Raw genomic sequence first — 23,749 nt, 5'->3', positions numbered from 1 at the left:
GAAGCTGTAGAGAAGTGACTAGAGGATTTGAAAAATCTGGCTTAGCTGTAAGTATTTTACCCCTTTCATTTGTTGGTTTTATTAGTTTCAGTACTTGGACTGATAAATCAAGTAATTATCTAAGGAACACCTAATAATCAAGACTTTACATTCTTTGCCAAGTTCTTCTGACCTCACCCAAATATTCTTATGACCACTCCTGTCATTGCAGCCCTAGACGTTGCATTCATTTAATCACAGGAACCCTTTATTGCAAGATGTCGGAGTCATTTCATCTTTCCCTTTTAAATCTGATGTTTTAACAGTACTTTGCATCTGTGTCAGAACTGTGTTTTGATTTATCAACTGTGCAGGGGCTAACTACCGTCTCTAATAAATAACATACAAGGCATACATACTTTACGTACCAGTACTGTCTTGCAATTTCATAGCCCACTCAAAATACACTGTCCTAAAAAGTAAAAGTGGCTTATCTGAAGATGCTGAAGGTAAAACTAAAACTGCAGGATCAGCACTTCAAATTAAAATATAAATGTGAACTGTCTTTATTGTATTTACACAACAGATATCACAACCAATGAGTTGAAATCTCCACGACCTGGGGGAAACAAATGTGCTACCGAAAGTCCTCAACTATCTTATACAAGGCAGAAATCTCATTACATACTAAAAGATTAAGTGTCTCCAAATACATTCTTGAGAAGTTAGGCCAATTTAAAAATTGTCCATTACTATTCTGGACATTTCTTATGAGTAGCCTTCACAGATGGACTATATAAAATGATGGGAGAAGCCTTGTAAGGAGTAAAGATATCCCTCTCCCTAAATGCTTTTTACTGACACTAGTAAATGTTTATTTTAAGCTAACTGAAATTTGGACATTCACTGGTCAACAAAGGAGAGCAACACTATTCCCAGCTGATGTCCTGCAGTACACTGTCTCTACAGCTTACAGTTGGATTAAGGGCTCTTAACCACCATGGTATAAGCCTCTAGTCGTGAGGTAACCACATGTTCTTCTATAATCAAAACATATGGGTAAAGTCAACATTTTAACTTCCAAAATGACCTTTGGTAGATCTGAAACTAGTACTGACACAGACACTAACAAATGCACTTGTTTTACTCTGCGTCTCAGCAAGGTTCGTACTACGATTACAATATAAGCCAGCTCCTCTGCCTGATGATATTGGTAACACTGAATGGGCATTTTTATGGCACACTGCATAATCACAAGAGTACTGCTGCCAGCCTCTGAACAGCTTGTTGAAGGTTGCTTGTATTCAGAGTTTGAATGACTGTATTTCTTCTTTTTAATGATCTAGCCTCTCTTAGGATCACTGCTTAATAGTTTTTCCACATAGCAGGTTTCTCATTTTTTTAAGAGGCTGAATTTATTTTTCTGCAAGCTTTCTGACTTTTGTTTATTTATTATCTTCAAGTGGAAATCTCTGAACTCAGACTACCATAAGCACATGTAAAAAAAGAAAATGGTGCATATACTTTGGTCTTTTTTTTTACCAATGAAAGTATTAAAATTATAGAAAATGACCAACACAGATAAGAAAAAGACAATAATTATTTCAGAAAGACTGGTTAAGTTAATGACATTCAACCAGTGAGAAGAAATAAGAATATGGAACAGTGCAGGGTATGTACCACAACTCCTTACCATCTGCCTCAGAACTTAAGCAAGACAGAAATTTGTTCCTCAAAGGGCACATGCCACTAGCTGGAGAAATTCTGGTCAGGAAAAAGGAACAAAGAAGGTAGAGAATTCTTACTACCAACTACCCAAAGAAGACACTCAAATTGCTCTTAGAAACTGCTGCACCAACTGACATCAAAAGCATCCATAATTTTTGCAGGACCAAATGTATAAAGGCCTAAATAATGCCCACATGAAACTTCATATAACTAATGTGAAAGATAAAGATTGAAGCAGAACCCCTTTTCCAGTTTCCCTAGCAGAACAGTTCCCACTGCCTCTCCAAACAAGTAGGGTTTGAGACTGCACCAAGCGGCTCCTCCAACATCACTAATCTATAACAGGAAGACATTACAAGTTACAAGTGCCCTGAAGTTCCAAAGAAGTTTCCTTCTATGAGGTCTAGAACACACTCCTTCCACATAAAAAGAAGTTATGTACTTATAAGATAATAATAAGAAGTCAGCTTTTGCACTATGGCTTCTGTGTGTTTTTCAGCTTGTAATGGGTCTAGTATATATAAGGGGAGCCATCACTTTAAAATTAATTTTACTTAATTGAATTTCAATTCAATTGAATAATTATTAATTATGTCATCAAGAGTAGTATATAAACTGAAAGATTCTCTGATTAAAGTGATTCTGAAGAGGTCTCCAGGTGGGAGACGAAAGCGCTCAATCTTGTGCATTCTGTATGTTGGAATAAACTTTCTCGTGTTACACAGCCGTGGAGTTGGGAGTTTGGTTTTAACATTGTTGGATTTCCTGTGGTTACTTGCTGGACTTTTGCTGGTTTGTTTGCTGTCTAAAGGTTCTTAAGTTATGTACTTACCATAACATTCCATGTGAGTTCTTCATCTCGCCTTTATTCTTGCACATGGGTACAGAGCCGAGCCATCGGCTCCGAGTCAGCCGTTTGATAAGCTAAAGATCTCAGAGTAGCTCGAGGCGAGGCCAGGCCCCTATCCCATGATGCTCTCTGTCCTACCCCAGATCTAGTTTGATGAACTCAGCATGAGCAAGTATAACTCACCAAATACTCCAGCTGGAGTAAGAAATCCCAGAACAAGACTACCAGACCACAAGTCTACCCGTTCGTCGAGACCCTGGAGGGGGAAGGTGGGTGGGAATGTAAGAATAAAGGCGAGATGAACAACTCACATGGAACGTTATGGTAAGTACATAACTTCTTTATGTGAAGTTGTTAAATCTCGCCGTTTATTCTTACACATGGGTAGCGTCCAAAGCACCCCAATCCTGGGTGGCTCACGGGAGTATATTCCTGAGGACAGTGGAACCAAAGGAAGCCCTGTCCACTTTGTAATGAGTGATAAATGTATGAGGCTTAGACCAAGTGGCAGCTGCACATATAGTGTCCAAAGGTAAATGAGCCGTATAAGCCGAAGACATGGAGACAGCTCTAGTTGAATGGGCCTTCACACCATGTTCTAATGTTTGGTTCACTGAAGAGTAGATAAGTTTGATGCGGTCAGTTAACCACTTGGAAAGGGGGAACTTTAGAAACTGGTAAACCTTTCTTGGCGTCAGCATAAGATACAGAAAGTTGGTCAGATCTTCTAAATTCTTTTGTCCTGTTCAAATAGAATCTCAGTTGTCTGTGGACATCAAGTTTATGCAACATGTATTCCAACTGATTAGAATGATTGCTGAAAAAAGTAGGAAGTTCAATAGTTTGGTTCAGATTGGTCTCAGAACACACTTTTGACAAAAATGATGGATTAATTCTCAGAGATACCCTGTCTGGGTGGAACACCAAATACGGTGGTTTGACAGAAATGGCTTGAAGCTCAGATACCCTGCATGCTGAAGTAATGGCCACCAAGAAAATAGTCAACCAGGAAAGAAACAACTGACAAGATGATGCGGGTTCAAAGTGGGGAAGAATAACACTGGACAGCACAAAATTTAGATTCCACGTAGTAAAGGGCTGTCTAACAGGTGACCTAAGATGAATGGTGCCCTTAAGGAAGGCCCGACATAATATGTGAGACATTAAGTTAGAACCTTCAGTTCCGAGGTGAAAATTCGAGATGGCAGCCAATTGGACTCTAATAGTGGCAGCTGCAGCATCTTTGTGAAAAAGCTTAGAGAGGAATTCCAGGATACTAGCAATCGGGTAACATAAGGATCAATGTTATTCTGAGAGGTCCAAAAAGCAAATCGCTTCCATTTACTAGCATACAACTTTCTCGTGGAAGCCTTATGCGAAGATACAAGAATGTGCTGTACCTCCAAAGAAAAATCTTGTGACCTGGCTAGGTAGGGAATCGGAGCAGCCAAGCTCTCAATCTGAGGGAATGAAGGGAGGGATGGAGGGCCCCTGATGAATGTGTCAGTAGGTCTGGAAATGGGTCCAGAATCCAAGGCTCCTCCAGTTGATAGAGTTGAAGGAATCAAATCTGAAGAGACCAAAAAGGGGCTATTAAGATTACAGTCCTTCCCAGGGTTTTGGCTTTCTGCAAGAATTTCGGAATCAGGGGTATAGGTGGAAAGGCATACAGGAGCCCCGGGGGCCAATCATGTATGAGCAAGTCCCTTGGGCTGTCCCCTGGTGAGAGATTCAGGGCAAAGTAGCTTCTGCATTTGGCATTCATAGGGGATACAAACAGGTTGCAGCAAGGCTGGCCCCATCTGCATAAAATCTCCACAACTTCGTTTTTGAGAGACCACTCGTGTGGTAGCAGAATAGCTCTGCTCAATTTGTCCGCTATCACAATGGATTTCCCCCGGGATATGCATTGCTATCAGAAAGCACCCGGTGGACACAACCCACTGCCAAATTCTCAAGGTCTCTTGACACAGGGGATAAAACTTGGTTCCCCCTTGCTTGTTGATATACCAGACTACTGACATGTTGTCCATCTGTATCGCAATCGTCCCTTGAGGCAGAGAGTTGTGGAAGTGCTGCAACACCAAAAGCACTGCTCTCTGCTCCAGAACACTGATGTGCAACTGTGACTCTGTCTCTGATCAGGTGCCTTGGGCTGTTCTTTCCTGAAAAAGCCCCCCCCCCATCTTATCAGAGAAGCATCCATGGTCACCGTGGCTGATGGCAGGGGGAGAACAAATGGTCGTCCCACTGTAATTTGTTGGCTGGTCAACCACCAGCAAAGATCCTTCTTGCAAGAGTCCATAATCATGATTAAGAATGATATGGGATGTTGTTGGTACAATCACTGGGTGAATAGTAACCATTGAAGAATCCTCATGTGCATACGTCCCAGAGGAACTGCTATGAGTGTAGCTGCCATGGTGCCTAGGAATTTCAATACTTGATTGGCAGGTACCTTTCTTCTCTGCAGAATGTCCGAGACCTGGTTTCTGAGAGTGGCTATTCTATCCAGAGGCAATCTGACTGTGGCGGTGTTAGTGTCTAGTTCTGCTCCGATAAAGGAGCTATGCTGCGATGGCGACAATGCAGACTTTTCGAAATTGACAGTGATGCCTGAGGGCAGAGATTGAGTGGGTGATCCCTGGACAGAATTAGTTGATGCCTGGAGGCGGCGGTAAGGAGCCAGTCGTCCAGATATGGAACACTCGGAATCCTCAACGCCTCAAGTGAGCCGTAACCACTGCCATGCATTTGGTAAACACTCTGTGGGCTGTTGTGAGTCCAAAGGGCAGTGCTCGGAATTGGTAGTGACTGGCTCCCAGCCGGAAATGCAGATGATCTCTGGATGGCCTGGCTTTTTTGATGTGGTAGTATGCATCCTACAGATCTATCAAGCACATCCAATCGCCCACTCCAAAGAATGGGAGACTAGACGGAAGCATGACCATCCGCAACTTCTCTTTCTTTACAAATGTGTTGAGTCTGCTGAGATCCAAAATTGGCCTCCAGTCCCGTCTTTTTTGTAACTAAAAAGAATCTGGAGTAAGTTCCGGATCCTGTCTGGTCTGCTGCGACTAGCTGAATGACTCTCTTCCTGCAACCTCTGGATTTCTATGGCTGCTTGATCCCTGAGACTGGGCGGAACGTCTGGGATTTTTTTGCCAACAGGTGGATTTTCTACAAATGGGATGATATATCCTCTGGTAATGATGCTTTCTACCCAAGAATCTGTTGTAATTCCTAGACAGGCATCTGGATACAAAGCCAAGCAACCCCCAACTGCCTCCAGAACAGGACAGTCAGCGCTCCTTTCAGGACAAAGAACTGATCCCTGTCACCCTGGTTCTGCGGGACCCCCTCTGTCGTCAGGGAGGCGTCTTCCATTATTGCCCCCTCCTCTACCCCTGGAGGGGGGTTCACTATGTGTGTTCTGGAAAGCTCCTTGGGACTTTTGGAACCACATTTTTCCACCTTTCTGCCCTTTGGGGTATGGTCTGGTAGGGGTGGAAAAACGGACTCCTATGGCAGACAGAGTCTTTCCCTCCCGCTCATACCTAGTGAGAGTCTCCTTGACTTTGGGCCTAAAAAGAGAAGACCTATCAAATGGGGTGTTGACTAAGGAAGACTTAAAGGCTTCCGCAAAGAAGCATAAGCGCATCCAGGACCGTCTCCGAAGAGCTATTGCTGAACCCGCTGCCCGACTTGAACCATCGGCTGCACAGGAAATGAGCTGCATGGATGAGTTCACAATGGAGTTAAGGGTATTAAGTTGTGCTGTCACTTTGTCAGAGACAGCTCCATCAGTATTACCCTGCAGAGCATCTCCAAGCTCTTTCAGGAGATCTCTTTGAATACGTGTGAAATCAGTCAAATAGTTAAGCGATCGCATGGCAAATGTCACAGAACTAAAGATGCGTTTCCTGTATCTGTCCATAGTCCTAGAATCCCTATTAGGAAGATGGACAGTGGAAGAGGTTTCTGACATCTCCTTCTTGATGGCCACCGCCGCCACCACCATGGCATCAACGGGGACTCCCTTAGTGAGGAACATCTTGTCTTGGGGGGAGGTGATAAATTTGCTGGGCCTCCGAGGGACCAGTTCCATAGAATCTGGAGACCCCCACGCCCTTCGAGTGACCAATTCCATCAACTCATCTAAGGACGGAGTCACCCAGGAGGTGGAAGGTTGAGACCCAAAGACCTTCAAGAGCACCAACTCATCCTTAGTAGGGCTAACGGACTGCCAGTCACCCCTCTGATTTAGGACTTCCAGGATATCCGCAAAAGAGATACCCTCCAAGGGGGCCCTTCTGATTCTTCTAAGTCGGTGTCCGATGTCAAAGATTCCAGAGAAGAATCTAAATGCCTCCTCTTGCATAATCTCTTCTTGGGAACATCACCAGTGGGGGCTTCTGGTGAGGTCTCAGAAGAGCAGGGGTCACCCAATGGGGTTACCTGAGGCTCCGGGTCTCGACACTTCACAGGGACCTGCGATGTAGAGGCAGAACGCAGCACTTCAGGGGAGGAAGAGGAAGGACCTGATGTGTGTGTCTTAAGATGACATAACCCTCCTCATGGCATCAAAGGCACTGCTGCTCCTATCGGAGGAAGCGGCCGGTTCCAAAGAAGATGGCAACTTCCCCGCCACCGAGACAGTGGGCTCCAAACCAGAGGACAGAGCCGAGCTCATCTGCGCCGAAGCCCCGAGAGGAAGGGTTGGAACAGATGTATCGGTGCGACCCCCCCTGAAACCAACGAGAGAGTGTCGGCTCTGAGACTCTTCCAATGGAACCGAAGAAGTCAGGGTTGATGGAGCCAAAGTTACTGGAACAGGCCTCGGCTCCGAAGGCTCCACAACCATCAGATCCTCCTCCTCTTCCGGCTCCGAAAGCCCTGCTCGGCTCAGAGAAGGAATAGTTACAGCCAGTGGGACAGTCTCAGGCTTCGAGCCCTGTTGGGTCAAAGCAGATAGCAATTTAGCCAGTGCCGGATTCTCCAGAAGCCTCTGCACCACCTGGTCCACATCCACATCAGAAAGGGTACTCAAAGAACGGGTCGAAGGAACCGAAGACGCCACCGATTGAAGGATGGGTGGTTTCAGAGACCGGTTCCAAGACTGGCGACCTGCTCGGTACACGGCACCGAAGACTGCAGAGCCGGTGACCGCACCTTCACAGAAATCCCTGGAGCCAATGACCTGGGCTCTGAGGATGCCTTCGAAGACTTCAACCCCTTCGAGGACTTGGAGGTCTGGTCAGCCTTATCCAAGGTCTCTTGAAAATCTGGCTTCAACAAGCCTCTATCTACCAGCTTCCTTCTCTCTAATAAAACCCTACTGCTGAAGGAGTGGCAGATAGAGCAATCTTCCTGGAGGTGAACAGGCCCCAAACAATAAACACAATTTACACGTGCGCCCGTAATGGACATCTTCTGCCCGCATTTTGGACACTTCTTGAAGCCAGATTTTTGCTTCTCCCTATGATCAGCCATGTTACAGCAAAAACAGAAATACGCAAGCAGACTATAGAAGTTGTCAGATCCCTGAACAACCTTCAATTTTCTCTACAAAATACAGTAACTCTAACCTAAAACATGGTTACTGCACTAACCGCACTGCACACAGTAAATATCAACATTCCTAAGTTGCCAGATCCCTGTATAACTAAAGAATATAAATGTATGTTCTAACTAGCAAACACACCTAACTAGCACGACAAACTAGATCTGGGGTAGGACAGAGAGCATCATGGGATAGGGGCCTGGCCTCGAGCTACTCTGAGATTTTTAGCTAGTAAAGCGGCCTACTCAGAGCCTATTGGCTCGGCTCCGTACCCATGTGTAAGAATACACGGCAAGATTGAACAACTTCACATCTGTTTTCCAGGCTGCTGTAAACCGAGAGAAGTGCTCTATTACTATGGCTGCCGAAGCGGGATAGAGTAACAACTGCTGAGGAGGTGTGCTAAGCAGAATTATTCTTAGGAAAAGAAGGAAATCTGCTGCTAAGTAGGTCCTGAGTGTGTCTAGCTGCCCTCATTATCATAAATGACTGAGGAAGTTTAGAACAGAAAGGTAAAGGGAAAGCATTACACATATTCTTTTTTTTTAACATTATACATACTCTTAACAGTAAAATGAGCATTAGTCCCTCTTTTGAAGGTGTTCATTCCTCTAAAAGCATTCACTGAACAGTTTCTTTTCTATGAAGGGGCTGACCAGGATAACCTGTTGTGGGACTCTAATATAATGAGGACAGCTTGAGCCTTGTTGCTCTATGCAAGCAGGCATCAACATCAGTAGACCACATATATAAATGTCAATGATATGTGAGACTATGTGGAGAATTATGTGGAAATGAGCTATTTTGAACAGTACAAAACATGTAGTATTAGCAGGCCTTCACTACAAGTGAAGCCATCATCAAAGTCAAGAAGTGTGGAAAAGTGTTGTCATGGAGCACATCTGGAAATTAAGACTTGCAACAAGTAAATAAGTGCCAAAAGAGCCACAGAGATAGAAAACTTAACTCTTTTGCCAAATCTGACCATAGCCTATGGTTCTGACCAAAGAAAAAATAGCCAAGTGGTGGAGTTTCTGATCCTTCTGAGAAATGTCAGCAGGAGGTATGCAGAAATCTGCACTGGAATTCTTAGTGTGAAGAGAAGTCTGTTCAAGGGTACCAAATTAAAATGCGCAATCTTCTCAAGCATTATAGGAAGAACCAAAATCTAGCTGGCTCCAAGCATTAAAGAATCCAACTTTAACTAGAATCCAATGAAGGAATAAAGCCAGAACCACTCCTTTTTTTCTTCTCAGCCTAAGTGCTACAGTACTTTTGAGTGGAAGGGTGAGAAAAAGTCTCAAAGAAGATTTTATGAATTTTAGGGCTTCTCTGAAGGAAGAAGATTTATTGTCCCAGTCAGTCTCTAGCAGAGAAAATTTATCCCTTCGTATTTGGAAAAAGTGAAGAAATCGAGAAGAAACAGCAACAGAAGGGCTCTACTGGCTACTACAGCACATGTACCAACCATGCAGGGGGCACAAAAGGCTACATACTTGGTTCAACACCAAGTGCGACAGTGGATGAATGCACTACTGTATGGTGCAAGTCAAGAGCAGCAAAAGGCATTGAGGGAAAATTTGCAATGCCTTGAGTCCAGCACTCCACCTAATTGGTGACATATACTTGAATTTACTATCTAAGCAATTCTTAATATCTCAATGAACAAACCGCCAAAAGTCTGAACTGGGCCTGGGATGAGACAGTCAAGGACAGTGGATCACCTTGGCCCCAAAACAAGATGAACCAAATATAAATCAATAAAACAAAATAAGGGTGTGCAAGTCTTTTAGTCCCATATGCAGAAGCTACAGATTTTATGCAGAGCCCCACAAAACAGTACAAGAACACGTACACATGTTCCATTCACTACAGAGGCCCCCACAGTAAGCTCAACCTGGCCCATTAAAGACCAATATAAGGGGTCAAAGTCTTTTATGACATCTTCACAACCAAAGGGGGGGGGGGTACTGTGCCATTAACACATTTTCCCTTTTCCTCGTCACTTTGCTACAGTAACCCAAAATAATTTATGAATCCACAATGCTTGCACAGTAGCTAATTGTAGTTCTGCTAAGACAAAGCAGACTAATGAAACTTGGAAAATTAAGATACAGTTATTTTGCTTACTAATAAAACATGGATTGGCTATTCTAAGTGTGCCACTCATTCTTTATTTACCAAAGAAAATTACTGCTAAACTGATCCTTGATGCAAAATTAAACAGGAAGTCACTGACAATCCTAACACTCTGGTTATTGCTGCTTCCCTGTGCTACTTAAGGGAACGTAACATCACTGGCACTGGAGGAGGGTGCAGTCAAACAATAAGTAGCCTAATGATATATGTGGAAATAAACTTTACATAAAAAATATGTTCAAGGAAATTGCAGTTAAACACCAGTTATGAAGTCCTACATCAGTGATGTCCAACTTGCCACATCAATAATACACTGTCCCATAGCAAAAAAAAAAAAAAAAAGGGATCTTAATACCTTTCCAAAGATGCTACTTGTCTCCACAGAGTTACCAGAGACCAATCACACCAAAACAAATGTAATCAAATTTAATAAGTCATGTTCCTGATTTACTGTGTGGTAACCACATACCACTTACTACAGTACAGCACCAAACTAATTGGATCACACCTTCTGTCAGTAACCTATACACACGAATTGGAAGCACAGCAACAAACTGGCAAGAAGCAAGCAGGTGAATAAATATTAAAAAAAAAAAATTACCTGCCGTACAACATTTTGTATTAACTTGTCCATGGTAAAGCCAATGTATGCGTGAATGGTAAACATATCACGTAGTGTATCTTCATACTGTGTAGGTTCAATGTTTCCATCTAACAGACTCTTCACCATATCAAGAAATGCAGGGTAGTATTCTTCCAGTTCCACCTCAGCTAAACAAAAGGTATAAGGTGGCAAAATTTAAACTCAACACCTGCAATGTAGATCAGATTCATAAAGGAGCATACAAACAGTTTGCATCATGGATCAGATGTTATCGACTGATATATGAAATATGAACAGCCTTTTAAAAGTAAAGAATGTAAGCAATATAACTTACTAAATCACATAAAAATGACATGCAGCATGTCACTGGGATTCACTAAATGACAAGTAGTATACCACTGAGTGTCACAGCAGTTACATACAGTGCAACATTCCGATTAGATACACAGACATGACATGCAGTACAATGATGACTCACTAAATCTCACAGCACTGAAATACATTATATCAATATAATTCATTAAATATCAAGAAATTACATGCAATATAATACAATTCATTAAATCAAATAATTCTGACATGTAGTGCACTGTATGCCACTGTGATTCACTAAATCACATGGAACGTGTACCATAATACCACGATACACTACTCCACCTAGCAGTGACACAGTATGGCACAGTGAGTCACTAAATGACACGTCATTAACAAGTAGTACATTGTACTAACATGTAGTATACAACACCGATTCATTAAATCACATGGCACTGTCACAAGGTGCAGGAAAACTGAATACATGAAGGTGGTAACTGAAAATGTTACTGAAATTTCTTACCAATGTTTGTGATTTCATGTTACAAGTTAAACTGCAATATATAAATACAGCTCTTTTGGTGTGTGAGATGAATGAATCACAGAGAGCGGACATGCAGTCACTGTCATGACTTACTGGCACTGACACAATGTGCCATTTGATTAAACCACACTGTACTGATATGCAGTATGCTACAGCATTGTTCTTAATCACACAGTACTGACAGGTAATAATACCACTATGCATCATTAAACATACAACATACACATACAGTAAACTACCTATAGCTCACAAAATCTCAGAACATGTATGTATATATATATATATATATATATATATATATATATATATATATATATATATATATATGGATCTACTTTCAATGAATGAAAGTACGAGCCACTGAATCTGAGTTACCCGACCTTCATCCACCAAAACTCTATTTAAACGAAACAGACTGCCGAATTCCTTTCACAGGGAAAGGAACCATTTGACCATCATGCAAATGGAGCAAAACAGAAAGTAGCTTTGCCCCTCACTTAAATATACCAACTCCGAGTTTGCACTACACGGGGAGAGGGCACAGTTCACCAAGGAGGTCAAGTGGTTTCTTTACCTTAGAAAGGAATTCGGCAGTCCGTTGTTTTAATTAAACAGAGTTTCTGTGGATTAAGGTTGGTGGTTCATATTTTTGTTCACTGAAAGTAGATATACCACTACAACGAGAACGCACATTGGTGAGTTCCTTGAAGTTATTTATAAGTGAGTGGGAGGTGCAGCCACTGGAATCCCCATTATGGGGGGGTTTCTCCCCAGCTGCAGCTACAAATGTCTTCTTTAAGGCACTATGCATTCACTTAGTGGGTTTCAGTATAATGGAATTCAGACAATTCTATATAAATGAGTGGAAGACTCCCAATTCCGGAGATGGTCGTGAAATCTTAAGTCCAATTTGCCACAGAAAAAAAAAAACAGCAGCAAAGCAGTTCCAGAACAGAGTCTCCAGAAACTGGGTGATGCCTGATCCTAAGCAACTGCAAAACCTCCAACCCCAACACAGACACATGCACATACTACACACACGCATTTATATATACATGTATTATGTCACATCCCAAAGGGGGGAAAAGTAAAGCACCACACCAGATGTAACACAATGCAACTAGTACACAATGTTCATATCAATGTAAAATTAAATTACAATTTGTCTCATAATTATTTTGCTATCAAGAGACTGGAACACTTCACTCACTGGCTTGAATTCCTAAGAAATCTACTTTCATCTGGCATTCATTATAACTCAATGCACTTGAAATACTTGTAGTCATCTGAACACATTCATACAATCTTAAAACACAAAGAAAAAATGGATTATTTAACCTGGTTATTGCAAATCTGACTTTCTTTTTTTCACTTAACCATTCTCATTTTTTAACAAGGAAAATGCCTAGCCAACCCTATCCTACAGACACAGGAAAGGAAGACAGTGCAAAAGGAGAAAAGAGACAGAGTGAGAGAAGGACCTTAAATACTGAACAATAAAGTATCTCAATAGAAGATCTTGGTTTATAGCAGCCAACTCTTAGCTGGCAAGCTTTCAATTAATTATGAGGTCAATATCTATATCATGTGCTACTGTGTGTGTGTGTGAGTGTGTGTGTGTGTGTGTGTGTGTGTGTGTGTGTGTGTGTGTGTGTGTGTGTGTGTGTGTGTGTGTGTGTGTGTGTGTGTGTGTGGAGGGAAAAGACTGAGAGAGTCATGTACACCACATTATCCAACTGTGTGGTGTCTTGCCAAGTGCCCACCATTTCAGAAGCTGCCCAGCAGAACAAAGTTGATACTCTTGCCCTGCAGAGTGATAATCTCGGACTGCCCGTTTCCTGAAGTACACTCTACAGGACTCTGCTAATCTTCCACCTAGAACTGAGGCTGCACTGCAACACAGACTCTCTCCTCTGCCACAGAACATCTGATATACTGATGTGGTGCATCTTATTCCCAAATATGGGCTGTTTATGATGTACAGATATACTTTGAGATTCCTAACAGTGTGAGGTGGATCACCTCAATGTACTATTCTGTGAACTCAAATCACATACTTTTGTGGGAAACTCGACCCCTCGCCACATTTCCATGCAAAGAAAGACACATCCGCTCCCCCTGTAACTATCACTTAAAGTCATCTCTAAGGTCACGTTCCATCATGGATAAAGGTATGCACGGACTACTGAGAGTGGTCAGTGGCTTGCACAACTGCCAATATTCCAAAACAGACATTAGCATTCAAGAAAGCACTCTTCTTTTAATACCTTTACTCAACTACGCTGACAGGTCTACAAAGTGAAATTTCTAAACACAAAATCAATGCAGTTCCTCACTAAATGAGGTTTCTGAAAAACTTTTTTTTTTTTTTTTACATGCACAGCTTCATGTGTTCACCTAAGTATCTGTACCTATGCATGTCCATCAGCGATATTTTGCAATCATCCAACATAAAAGTTTTTACCTGCAATACCTGTTTTAAAAAAAAATCTTACTTGGTTGCTTAAGCCTCAGTTCCATAGCTGGATCATTTGATTTTTCTTTTTTACTGTCACACAGTATGTTTTCTTTTTCTTTTTCTGCCTGATATTCCATAAGCTGCTTTTCAGCTTGACGGTAAATTTTCAAAAGCCGTGAGCACAAGATCTGATGAAGGCGCAAGAAAAAATACCAATTGTTATTTACAAAGAACAAACTATAAACATCATCTAAGTTCTTCTGATGTTCAGCTTCAGAGTCAAGCACATCAAACTTAGGTCCTAAGGTGGTACACTGTGATGGTGTTGCAGGTTTCTTTCGTGTCTCAGTACTGCTGTCTTGACCAGCCTCTGGATTGTTTTCCAGTTCTTCATCCGTTGAGTCTTCTGCAATACTCATCTCACCTCTTGGGGAGAAGAAAAGGTCTGGAACAAAATGCTGCATGATGCGTTCAATTTGCTCCTTGTCTTCTTTCTGCATGGTTTGCTGCTGCTTCACATGATAAATAATGAGCGATGCCACATCCTCAAGAATCTGCTTATCCTCGTATGTATACATGAGGTGAGGGCCTGTCAACGTACTGCTTCCTTCCACCAAATTCTGTTCCTGATGCTGAAAAACAGAAAATAATTTTAGAACTGAGTACTTCATCTCTCAAGAGGTGGCACAATTTTTCAAATTTTCAGCCGACTCTGAATGCCTTCATCTTACCATCGTCCTTATCAATGTAAGCAGATAAAGGATAACATAACAGCTCAACAGTCATGCTGTCAGACAAGATGTTAGTGACTGCATGATTTAAATGCACCCCCCAGCTCAAAACATTCATACACAATTTGTCTTGCATTGCTTTTTCACTATATTCTAGACTTTCTAAAAAGCAGATGGTTTGACAGGAAGGATGTGCAAACCCAAAGAGAAGGCACCCCAGCTGAAAGGAGAACCGGGGAATCAAGAGGTGTGAAGTAATGATGTAAACTGCTGACACTATTTTTATTTTATATTTTTTTTATTTTACATTTGTTGACAGGGAGAGTCCAACTGGATTACAAGTCCATTTTCAGTGGAGTCCTGGGGAGAAAAACTCCAAGAGAACAATTTTTTTTTACAAAACATAGTTTTAAGGACAGACTTTTGACATACAGTTTCCATAGAAGAGACTTTGACATACATATTAACTAACAGATAGGATACATTTGTTCTCTACAATACAATATTACATTTTAGAAGATATTCCTAAGTTTAGGATTCCTGTGATAGACTTACTATCAGAGTAAAAGCAGAGAGACGTAGAATAAGGCTCTGAGAGAGCAGATGATGCTCGCTATAGTTGAGAAGGATAACAAACTGATTTACTATATGTCTTCGCCTGGTTTTAGTTGAGAAGGATAACAAATTTATTGACAATACGTCTTCTCCTGGTTTTAGTTGCTTATGGAAAGCACAACATTGCTGGGGTAGTTTTCCCTAACTCCTGGTGAGATGGGATGAGCAGTAGATTAACAGTCCTAAGTGGGTACAGTACTATGATTGGTTGGCTTAGCAGAGTTACTTAAGTTAGGTGAAGTGTTCTAATGAGACATTAGCCAGGGGGGATACAGGAGCACAGTCAATTATTCAAAAAGTGAGTTTTAACAAGTTTCTTGAACTGTGATGGGGATTTGTTGTCAGTTATGTGGGCAGGAAGGGAGTTCCAGGTTTTTGCTATACAGTGGCTGTAGACAGACTTACCAGCTTCATGGTTATATTTGGTTACTTTGAGGACGTTGTGTGTGCTACAAATCAAGGGCCTGGCGGTTGTACAGCATTGCAAAAGATTTTGTAGGGCTGGAGTGTTTTCAGAGTTATGTATTATTTTGTGGGCTAGTGATAGTTGACAGAGTTGAAGTAGTAGTGGTAGTTCTAGCCAATTGAGTTTTTTTTAGGCATTCACAGTGACGTGTTGTGATGGGAGAGGCTGTAGCGAATTTGGCTATCTTATTATAACTACCACCAAGTTTGTTTAGGTCAGATTTGTGGTGATTTGTAAGCATGGGGGAGGCATAAAGTAGGGTGGATAATAGGTAAGTCCTCGCTAATGTAGTTTTGGAGTGGTCAGTGAGGAATTTTTTATTGTGATACAGTAGGTCAAGTTTTTTTGTACTTTTTTATGGTTACATAAATATGTAGGTCAAATCTAAGGTGATTATCTATTTCAACCCCTAAGAGTTTGTTATGATTTGTGGGGGTGATTGTTGTCTTGTTAAAGGAGGAGATGAAGAAAGAATCAGTGGGAGGTGTGGCTCTGTGGGAGCTAAAAAGTACTAGGTTTATTTTACTTGGGTTCAGAATGAGCCTTTGGTTTGTAATCCAAGTTTCTGCTAGGGAAAAGCAATCTTGTGTTAGGGAGTGAAGGATGTCAATTGATTTGGCTGCGCATATTATGGTGGTATCACCTGCATATTGCATTACTGAGGCTTTAGGAATACTGTTTGGGAGCTGATTGGTGAAGAGGGTAAAAAGAAGTGCAGGATGGAGCCTTGGAGTACTCCTAGGGAGACTGCTAGGGAGGGGGAGAGTTGGTTTTGTCACTTAACAGCTTGTTTCCTTCCCTCTAGGTAGTTTTTGAACCAGGAGATGGCAGGGGTGGTAAGGTTTAGAGTTGCTAGTGAAAAGAGTTTATTGTGGTTAACCATATTGAATGCTTTGGACAAGTCAAGAAAGGTGGCAGATACAAGAAGTCCGTTGTTTCTGTGAGTATTGACAATGTTGGTGAATTCTGTTAGTGCGGTGGTGGTGCTATGGAAGGGTCTAAAGCCATGTCATTGTGTTGCTATTAGATTATTTTCTAGGAGATATTTCATTAGTTGCTTGTGTATTACCCTCTCTAAAATTATAGATAAAGGGGGTAGTATGGCTATAGGGTGGTAGTTATTGAGTTCCAGGGAGGTTCCCCCTTTATGTAGGGGGATGATATGTGATATTTTCCATAGCTTGGGTACTATACACTCCGAGATGGATCTGTTAATTAGGATGGAGACAGGATATGATTTGGCTTCTGCAGCCAGGTGGAGGTATCCAGCGGGTAATTTATCTGCGGCTAGAGACATTGGTTTGAGCTTGCAGAGTAGTTTTTCAGTGGATTTGGTTGGTTTTGGGTGGAAGCCGAACTTGGGGCAATTGTTAGTTGGGGGTGGGGGTGGATTTGCAGGGGTGGGGATGCCGTCATAGGGTTGGTTGTTTGCAAGGGTCTGGATAGTTTCTGTGCCACCCTCAATAAAATTTAAATGCATTCAATTTCATATCCTTGTTTGACATGTTATTTCTTTTAACAGACCCAATTACAGAACACTGTACAACCTTAAAGGGAATACACTTTTCTCCTATACTGAAACTTCTTCTACTCAAAATTCAGACAACAGTTTCAGATATATCTGAAGGAAACTAATTTTCTTTAAATTACTACTGCTTACAAAGTCTACAAAGAGAGATGAGACCAAAATAAATGCCTCATTTATTACTGTGTCCTACATCAAAGTTCTTGGAGAAGCAAATCAGTTTTAGAAAGTAGGCAAATGAAACCAGAATCTTAGCGCTATGAACTATTACAAAGCAGTACCCTGTCAATTTATTTCAGCAAAGAACTTAAACGGTAATAAAGCTACAGCTCTGACTAAAGTGCGATACATCAGCTATTACAGCATGCAGCTATACATCACACAGCCCTCTAGGCATACCAACAGCTCTGTATTAAGTCAGAGAAAACCCAAGTCTGAATCACACTATTAATACATGCACCATGCCTAAGGAATGAAAACAAACTGGCAACATGAATCTGGGAGACCAAAATTGTGAGGGACTGTGCCTAGTGTCTTCCTTATTCCTAATCTTGTCTAAACCATTCACTGTACCTCACCATAAACTATTTCTAAACCTCTCCTCCTTAAGTCTCTCCCCCTCCTTTCTCTCCTGGTTTAACAGCTACCCAGCATATACGAAGCAGTCAGATGGCAGCAGAAATTCTCATAATTTCTACCCATTACTGTAGGGGTGGCCACAGGGTTCCTCTTGTTTAACATATTTATAAATGATCTACACAATGCTTAAGAGCATGTCGCTCATACAGTATACAGATGACCCTACACTCATCTGCACAGCCTCCAACTTACAAAAATTTCAAGGAATTACTCAAGAATCCTTAACATCTGTATAGTCCTGGCTACAAAACTCACAACTCCTGTTAACTCCTCCAAAAAAAACAAACTACTACTTTTCACCCCTAAAGCATTCTCACAAAGCAAAACTCACAAATCACTTTATTAAATACTTTGAATAGGCTACAAACACCAAACTCTTAGAAGTCACCACTGATGACACCATGAAATATAAAGTACAGTTGTGTACACTTACCATAAATGTAGACGTTCGAGTGTATTCACTGTTGCAGTCATCACATTTGGGTTATCTGCTTGCAGTAACCCTCAGTCGGCCTGATTAACAAAGTCTTGGGTCCTGCGTCGGTTGCTGTCTTCTTCCGTGACGTCAGGGGTATAAAACATGCAGCTGATGCCATTACATCCGTTTTTCTTGCCCCAAATGTCAGGTGCCCCCCTAATGAGAAGCAATTAAACCTATTAATATACAAGGTTATACCTTCAACAAAAAAAGCAAATACACCAAAAAGCTTTTAAGCATAGTAAAGGAGAGGAGAGGTATAGCCAAAAGAAGTAAGGGGGCTGGAGGGAGGGTAAACCAGGGCTGCAACAGTGAATACACTCGAACATCTACATTTATGGTAAGTGTACACAACTGCACTATGTTCTTCGTGTTTCACTGTTGCAGTCATCACATTTGGGTACAATCCCAAAGCTAAGGATGGGAGGAGGAATTTAGATAGCATTAGGACCAGTAACAACACCCTGCAAGACTGCAGTGACAAAGCCAGTTCTGGATTTAGAGAAAATTGTCAGATGGTAATGCTTGGTGAAAGTATGTACAGAACTCCAGGTAGCAGCTTCTAGGATGTCCCTGGTAGGGACGCCTCTGAGAAAGGCTGTAGAGGTAGATGCAGCCCTGGTAGAGTGGGGTCTGATCCTCTGTGGAATAGGTTTTCCATGGTGCTTACAGCAGAAATTAATGCAATGGCCTATCCATTTAGAAATAATTTGCTTTGAAATAGCCTTCCCCTCTGCCCCTGCAGCAAATGCCACCAGCAGTTGTTCAGATTTCCTTTGAGGTTTAGTCCTGTCCAAGTAGAATCTAAGTTATCTGTGCACATCTAAGGAGTGCAGTATCCATTCTCCTTTATTCTGTGCCTTAGGAAAGAAGGTTGGCAGATGAATGGACTGATTAAGGATACCACCTTGGGCATGAAAGAGGGGTTGGTCCTGAGGGTACACCCTGTTCGCATGAAAGATGATGAAAGGCTCCACTGCCATAAGGGCCTGTAATTCAGATACCCTTCTTGCTGAAGTGATTGCTAAAAGGAAAGCTGTTTTCCAAGAAAGGAATTTTAAATCTGCAGTAGCAGCTGGCTCGAAAGGAGGAAGAGTAAGTTTCTCCAATACAAAGTTAAGGCCCAGGCTGGAGTTGGCGCACTCCTGGGTGGTCTTAAGTATTTGGCCCCTCTGAAGAACTGCTTGAGCAGTGGATGAGAAAAGAGGGGAGGTTCTGTGTTATAATGAGCTGAAATGGCTGAGGCGTTAATTTTGATGGAGGAGAAAGACAGGCCCTTCTGAAGCATCTCCATTAAGTATTGTAAAATCTGAGGTAAATTGGGCACTGCTGTGCTCATCCCTTGAGATTGGTTCCAGGCACAGAACCTTTTCCATTTTTCAGCATAAGATTTCCCAGTACTAGGCCCCCTTGCCCCTAAGATGATATCCATCACTGGTTTACTGAGGGATGGCAAAGGAGAGATTAGGTAATTAGCCAGGCTGCTAGGTTCAGTGTTTGAAGCTGAGGGTGCAGAATCTGGTTCTCCTGCTGAGACAACAGAGTAGGAATCTGAGGCAGGTGGCATGGGACCAACAGCGACACACTGCACAAGAGGGGGTACCAGTGTTGGCGTGGCCAGTCTGGTGCAATCAAAATGGTTGGTTTGTCTTGTTTGACCTTTAGTAGTACTTTGGAGAGCAGAGGCATATGAGGAAAGGCATAAACTGATAGGTTTTTCCAGTTGAAGGACAGAGCATCCACTTTCCAGGCTTGTTTGTGGGGAGTCCTTGTGCAAAATTTGTCCAATTGATAGTTCTGGGGGGAGGAAAACAGGTCTACATCTGTGCTCACCCATTTGCTTATCAACATGTTGAAAATCCTTGGTTCCAGTTTCCACTCCTGTGGGTCCATGAGGTTTCTGCTTAGTCCGTCTGCCAGTGTACTTAGTTTACCTGGCAGGAACTGAGCTTGTAGGTGCACTTTGTAGCTCAAGGCTGTGTTCCACAATGCCATGGCTAGTCTGCAGGGGGGGTAAGAATGTGTCCCTCCAGGCTTGCTTATGTACCACATAACAGTGGTGTTGTCAGTCTTTACCATTAATTGTCCGGGAAGAATGTGGTCCTTGAAGGCTGTCAGAGCATTCTGTACAACTAATATTTCTTTTTGATTGATATGCAGGTGCATTTTACTTGGGTTCCACTTCCCTGCCAGGTGAGCCCCCATGCATAGTCTGATGCATCTGTGGTTAGGGTTTGGGAGGCAGGGGGTAGTGTGAATGGTAGTCCCTTGTTTTGGTGGCAGGCCTCTGCCCACCAAAGTAACTCTAGGCATAGGCAAGGTATGATAGGAATCATTGCTTCTAGATCCTGAGAATGTTGACACCATAGGCTTTTTAGATACCATTGTAGTTTCCTCATATGCATTCTTGCATATGGAATTAGAAAAATGCAGGAGGCCATGAACCCCAAGGCTTGTAGTATTTGCCTTGCAGATAGCAGGGGTTTTGTGGCCACTAGTCTGAATTAGGTAGTCAAATGAATTTGTTTCGCTGGTGTGAGGAAAGCTGTCTGGGAAGTTGTATTCAAGCTTGCTCCCAGGAATATAATTTGTTGACAGGGTACCAGGTGCGATTTCTTTTCATTTATGGTGTACCCCAGATGAGTTAGCACCCTTTGTACAAAGACCAGATGATTCAAATGTATGTCCTGGCTTTCTGCTTGAATTAGACAATCGTCCAGGTATGGGTATATTTGAATATTTCTTTGCCTGCAAAATGCAATGACTGGAGCTAGGCACTTTGTTAATACCCTGGGCGCAGTAGATAAGCCAAAGAGCAGTGCAGAGAACTGATAGTGCTTGTAGCCTGCTTTGAAGTGTAGGTATCTTCTGCAAGAGTCCCTGACTGGGATGTGCAGGTATGCTTCCTTTAAATCTAGTGTTGCCAACCAGGCGTCTTTGCCTAGCATAGGGAGCAACTGGTGAAGAGTCAGCATCTTGAATTTTGGAACCAAAAAGGTGTTTAAAGTAGACAGGTCCAGGATAGGACACCATGAATTGTCTTTTCTGGGTACCAGGAAAAGTCTCAAGTAGAAACCTTGTCCCTTTTCCTCTTCTGGTACCAACTGAATAGCCCCCATGCTTAAGAGAGAAAGTACTTACTTTTGGGCCTCTACCCACTGATTTGGGGTTATATCTGGCCACCCGCTTGGTGTTGGTAATGTGTGGAAGTGAAATCTGTATCCCTGGGACACTACATTTAAAACCCATTTGTCCTGGGTAATGAGTTCCCAGTTCTTTACATGAAGAGCAATCGTTCCCCCCAAAGGGTCAGTCAGTTGAGAAGTGCTTGGAAGTTTTAAAAAGAAGTGACTGAGATAGTTTACCAAAGGGGGGAGTTTTATTACTCCCAGACTTGGAAGTGGAGGCCCCCCCACTGCTTAGTCCTGTGCGTACCCTGGGACTGAAGCCTGGGAGCTCTGCTGGATCTGGGTTTGGACTGAGAAGGTCTGGAAGAGGCAGGAAAGGACCAATTCTTGGAAGGCCAATGCCTACTAAACCTTGGAGGTTGTACTTGTAAAAAAAATCTTTAACAGTTTGCATAGATTTAGCTTTTTCCTCTATCTTTTTAAGAACTTCTTCTGCCTTGTTGCCAAACAGGTGGTCCTAGTTTAAGGGAGCATCCAGTAATTTCTCTTTAACATGATCTGGCAAGGATTGCTCCTTAAGCCAAGCATGCCTTCTAAGTACAGACCCAGTTACAGCAGCCCTGCAAGATGCCTCTATTGAATCAAAACCACATTGCAAAGTATGTTTTCCAACTTGTTCAGCTGAATGCAATAAATCCTGTAAATCCTTATTTTCAGCACAATCAGGAATCAACATCATTTTCTGTTTAAGCAATCCAATAATATGCTGCGGATACTTTAACATATGAAACTGGCAGTTTAAGGCCCTAATGGCCAAAGCTGCAGAAGTGTATACCTTCTTACCCCATCTATCCAGCGCCCTGGAGTCTCTATCTGAGGGGGTAGGATTTTTGGCAGTAGTAGCTTTAACGCCCTTTAATGCCCTTGGGTCCCTGTGAAATGGTCTCAGGATCCGCAATATGATTTTTAAAAAGGAAATTGTGAGAGTCAGGGACCCTGTAATATCTTATCAGGTTTTCTGGGAGCAGGAGGTAAAGAGTCAGGGGCCAAGCTAGATTCCGAAAAGGCATCATCAATGTCTAGTTCAGGAGGTATGGCTAAAGGCCTGTGTTGAGGCAAGAGTAAGAAATCCCTAAGCCTCTTTTTAGAATCAGAGAAATCGTGACTTTCCCAATTAAAATGCTCCCTGAGAGTATGCAAGGTTTCACCAAAAGAGAAATCCTCTTGGGGGGGGGGGGGCAGAGGGAATAGAGTCCTCAGCATCAGAATCCTCATAGGTAGATAAAGGTAAATCCTGCTCATCAGAGGAAACAGAAAATTCAGAATCCTGGTCAGAAGTATCATAAACAAACTCAGTCCTAGGTCTCTTACAGGGGGAAGGCTGGCTTCCCCTGATTAAAGTAATAAGGTATTCAGCCATTCTTATCATTTGTTTTTTAGGCATAGAGGCCTGACCATGCGGTCTGGTCATCAGTTTTCTAGGCATGGTGAAAGTTTTAGGCCTTGAAGAAGAAGATGGCGTCTGTTTAATACGCAAGTCAGTAGGCCTGAATACACCCTCAGAAGACTGTGCCTGCACAGTGGCTCTGGACCCATCCAAGGTAGAGACATCCGCAGGTTCCACAGTTGAAGCATCTCACGGCATACTGGACTTCGAATGGGTCTCAGTAGAGGCCTGCAAATCTGAAGTAGCGGGCATCAGGGGCTGCGAAAGCACCTCACTGAGTACCGGCGAACTGGCGACTGGCTTAGGAGAAGTGTCGTCGGCAGCTTTGGATCTAGGTGGCCTGTCTCTGTCTATCTTTGCGGTTTTTTGGAATGTCGGTAGTCGGATGGCTTACCGAAGACATATCAGGATGATTGAACTGAGTACCAAAATATTTAGAAGTGAAAATATACAGATGACGGACAGTTCGTGGTTTAAATAAGGCACAAAACTGACAGCGAGGTACGTCGTGGTCAGCACCTAGGCAAGGAATACAGTACGAAT

General features: G+C 42.4%; 1 protein-coding gene across 2 annotated transcripts in view; it reads right to left on the bottom strand.

Annotated features, from left to right (window-relative positions):
- Positions 1-23,749, bottom strand: part of SIN3B (SIN3 transcription regulator family member B) — a 1,843,877-nt gene that overhangs the window by 634,552 nt on the left and 1,185,576 nt on the right. For both annotated transcript variants that reach the window (XM_044090740.1, XM_044090739.1), the window contains 2 exons: positions 14,215-14,809; positions 10,861-11,030 (listed from right to left, as the gene is read on the bottom strand). In XM_044090740.1, the coding sequence (XP_043946675.1) occupies positions 10,861-11,030; positions 14,215-14,809 (765 nt within the window). The remainder of the gene's footprint in view (positions 1-10,860; positions 11,031-14,214; positions 14,810-23,749) is intronic.

The sequence above is a fragment of the Protopterus annectens genome, chromosome 13.part0 (assembly GCF_019279795.1).
Source record: "Protopterus annectens isolate FY-2018-M chromosome 13.part0, PAN1.0, whole genome shotgun sequence".
NCBI classification, from domain to species: domain Eukaryota; kingdom Metazoa; phylum Chordata; order Ceratodontiformes; family Protopteridae; genus Protopterus; species Protopterus annectens.
The sequence above is the reverse complement of the archived record's forward strand: the minus strand, read 5'-3'. Positions and strand labels throughout refer to the sequence as shown.